Source organism: Montipora foliosa, chromosome 5, assembly GCF_036669935.1.
Source record: "Montipora foliosa isolate CH-2021 chromosome 5, ASM3666993v2, whole genome shotgun sequence".
In the NCBI taxonomy this organism is placed as follows: domain Eukaryota; kingdom Metazoa; phylum Cnidaria; class Anthozoa; order Scleractinia; family Acroporidae; genus Montipora; species Montipora foliosa.
In genome coordinates this window covers 42249263-42251762 of record NC_090873.1, presented here as the reverse complement: position 1 = coordinate 42251762, position 2500 = coordinate 42249263, and the positions used below count along the sequence as shown (strand labels likewise).

General features: G+C 42.6%; 1 protein-coding gene across 1 annotated transcript in view; it reads right to left on the bottom strand.

Annotated features, from left to right (window-relative positions):
• Nucleotides 1-2500, bottom strand: part of LOC138004258 (uncharacterized) — a 50953-nt gene that overhangs the window by 16902 nt on the left and 31551 nt on the right. The window contains exon 2 of the mRNA XM_068850734.1: nt 93-161. Coding sequence (XP_068706835.1) covers nt 93-161 — 69 coding nt within the window. The remainder of the gene's footprint in view (nt 1-92; nt 162-2500) is intronic.

Below are 2500 nucleotides of genomic sequence, written 5' to 3'. Positions count from 1 at the left end.
GTTGGTACGCATGTCTTAAGGTTTCTACACTGTACTGTAACAAGGATCAGACTGAAATTGTCATTAACTGCATTTCAGTTCATTTTACTTACAAAGCAATTGCGAGAGGAGCTTATTTCGTAGCGACTGCCTGGAATGCCCAAACCTCCTGTGACACACACCTGCAAAGAAATAGGTCCACTAAAGCCATGAGATGGTTGGTCTCAACAATTCACAAAAGCTTAAAACAATGCTTGCCCAGTTGGTCCAAATACAAACTTTATGGTTCAACATGCAAAGTGCTTTAAAAAAGGACAGTGCACTAATTGGCTGCTGATTACTCCATGTCGAATATCCATTTTGAGTTAATATAAAGGGATATAGTCTTCTGATAAAAGAAAACTGGCTAAGATAACCACTAAAAGTTTGAAATCAGTTTTACATGTACAGGGTATCTGTTACGAAAAATAGTATTGCGTGACGAGCGTTACTGTCTAGAATCTTCGCGAGAGTTCGTAGTTTGTTTATATTTAGGTTTGTACGTAAGCGTTTCTAAATTGGTGTGTTTTGTAATCTTTCTATAATTAGATTCATTACTAATTTAGAAAGTTCTAGAAATTTATTGTCAGAGTATATAAGTAGACGAGTACAAGCGGAGTGTTTTTCTAACTAGTTTTTCACAAGCGCAGAGTTGGCGTTGGCCGTGTTTAGTCAAGTGTGACAGAAGCTGTGTGCATTCAAGTTGGCGGAGGCCGTGTAAGTTTGTCGAGTACGTGCTGTTAAGAGTTTTACTTCGTGGAAACTACGTTCACTTTTGGAATAAATCTTCTTGTTGTTGTTCCGACAACCCTGCGTTCAGTTTAGTTTGCAAGCTACCTTTCCTCTAAACATTCGAACTCGTAACATTGGGGGCCTGTCCGGGAGTGGAATTCATTTGTTTGCTGACTACAGAAACCAGGAAAGGACAATTCAAGAAGGAGTTACAAAAAGAGTAAGAGGAACTGTACAAGAGAGTATATTGTGCTTTTGCTGGGAATACTGTTATGGAAATGGAAAAGCTTTTGCAGATGGGAAAAGAATTTGGATTGGAAGGAGAAAAGCTGCTCGAGTTTGTAGAGAAGCAACAAAAGATAGCGGAAGAAAAAGAAGAGAAACGCAGACAGTTTGAAGAAGAACGAAGAAGGGAAGAGGAAGAAAAACAAGAAAAACGAAGACAATTGGAGGAAGAAAGAGAAGAAAAGCGTAGGCGGTTTGAAGAAGAAAAGGAAGAGAGGCGTCGATTACTTGAAGAAGATAAAAGAAGAGAAGACGAAGAGAGAGAAACTAGGCGACAAGAACGCGAACTAAGAAAATTGGAGATGGAAGCCGAGCTATTGAAACAGAAAGAGGCTATTGAGGCGGCAAAAAGAGAACATGAGCTGGAGATTGCACGTTTGGCTGTGGAGAGTGCTGACGGACGTCCTGAAGTGAGAGAGGATCGGGCTAAGGCACCTAAACTCCCCTCGTTTGTTGATGGTAAAGACGATTTGGACGCGTATTTGCAGAGGTTCGAGAGATTTGCCGAGACAGCTAAGTGGAAAAAAGATGGATGGGCATCGAAGCTCAGTGCTCTGTTGTCTGGACGGGCACTAGAAGTGTATTCACGCCTATCGGAGGACGCAGCTAAGGATTATGACAGGGTAAAGATCGCGTTAATGAAGAGATATGACCTTACCAAAGACGGCTATCGTCGAAAATTTAGAGCATCCAAACCAGAAGTTGACGAAAGTCCGGAGCAGTTTATTGTGCGACTGGACAGATACCTGTTACGGTGGCTAGAGCTTTCGAATACTGCGCGAAGCTTTGATGGTCTTAAGGACTTGATCGTGAAAGAACAATTTATTGACTCTTGCCCTAAGGATTTGGCAATTCACCTGCGAGAAAGGGCACCTGAGACTCTAGCAAAGATTGCGAAGATCGCTGACCAGTACTTGGAGGCTCATGGTAAACATTTGTTCAGCTCAGCGAGCAGAAAGCCAACAGTACAGCCTGAGAGGGACGAAGCCAAGAACATGCAGATTAATCCACCAGCTCTGCATTGCTTTAAGTGCAACACCCGAGGTTATAAAGCTGTCAACTGCCCAACCCTAACAAGAAAGTGTTTCCTATGTGGTAAGCAGGGACATGAAGCTAGAAACTGTCGGTCAGGTGGACGCAGATCAGGAGGACAAAGTAGGGATGGTAACCCTGTGCAGCGTGGTCAAGTGAGTGCCAGTTGTTTAGTTCAGCCACCTGAGGTTAAACCTACTGATGAAGAAATTAAGGCCTGTATTAAAGATGATAAGTTGCTGTTAGCCTGTGGTAAGAAGATTCCATTGTTGAGTAGTGCTTGTGTTGAACCGTTGACTGGAGTGAGAAGTAAAATGCCTGTTGTGAAAGGTAGAGTTGGAGAGAAGCCTGTTGATGTCCTGAGAGATACTGGTTGTAGTGGAATTGTAGTAAAGAGGGATCTTGTGTCTGAGGATCAGTTTACTGGAGAATT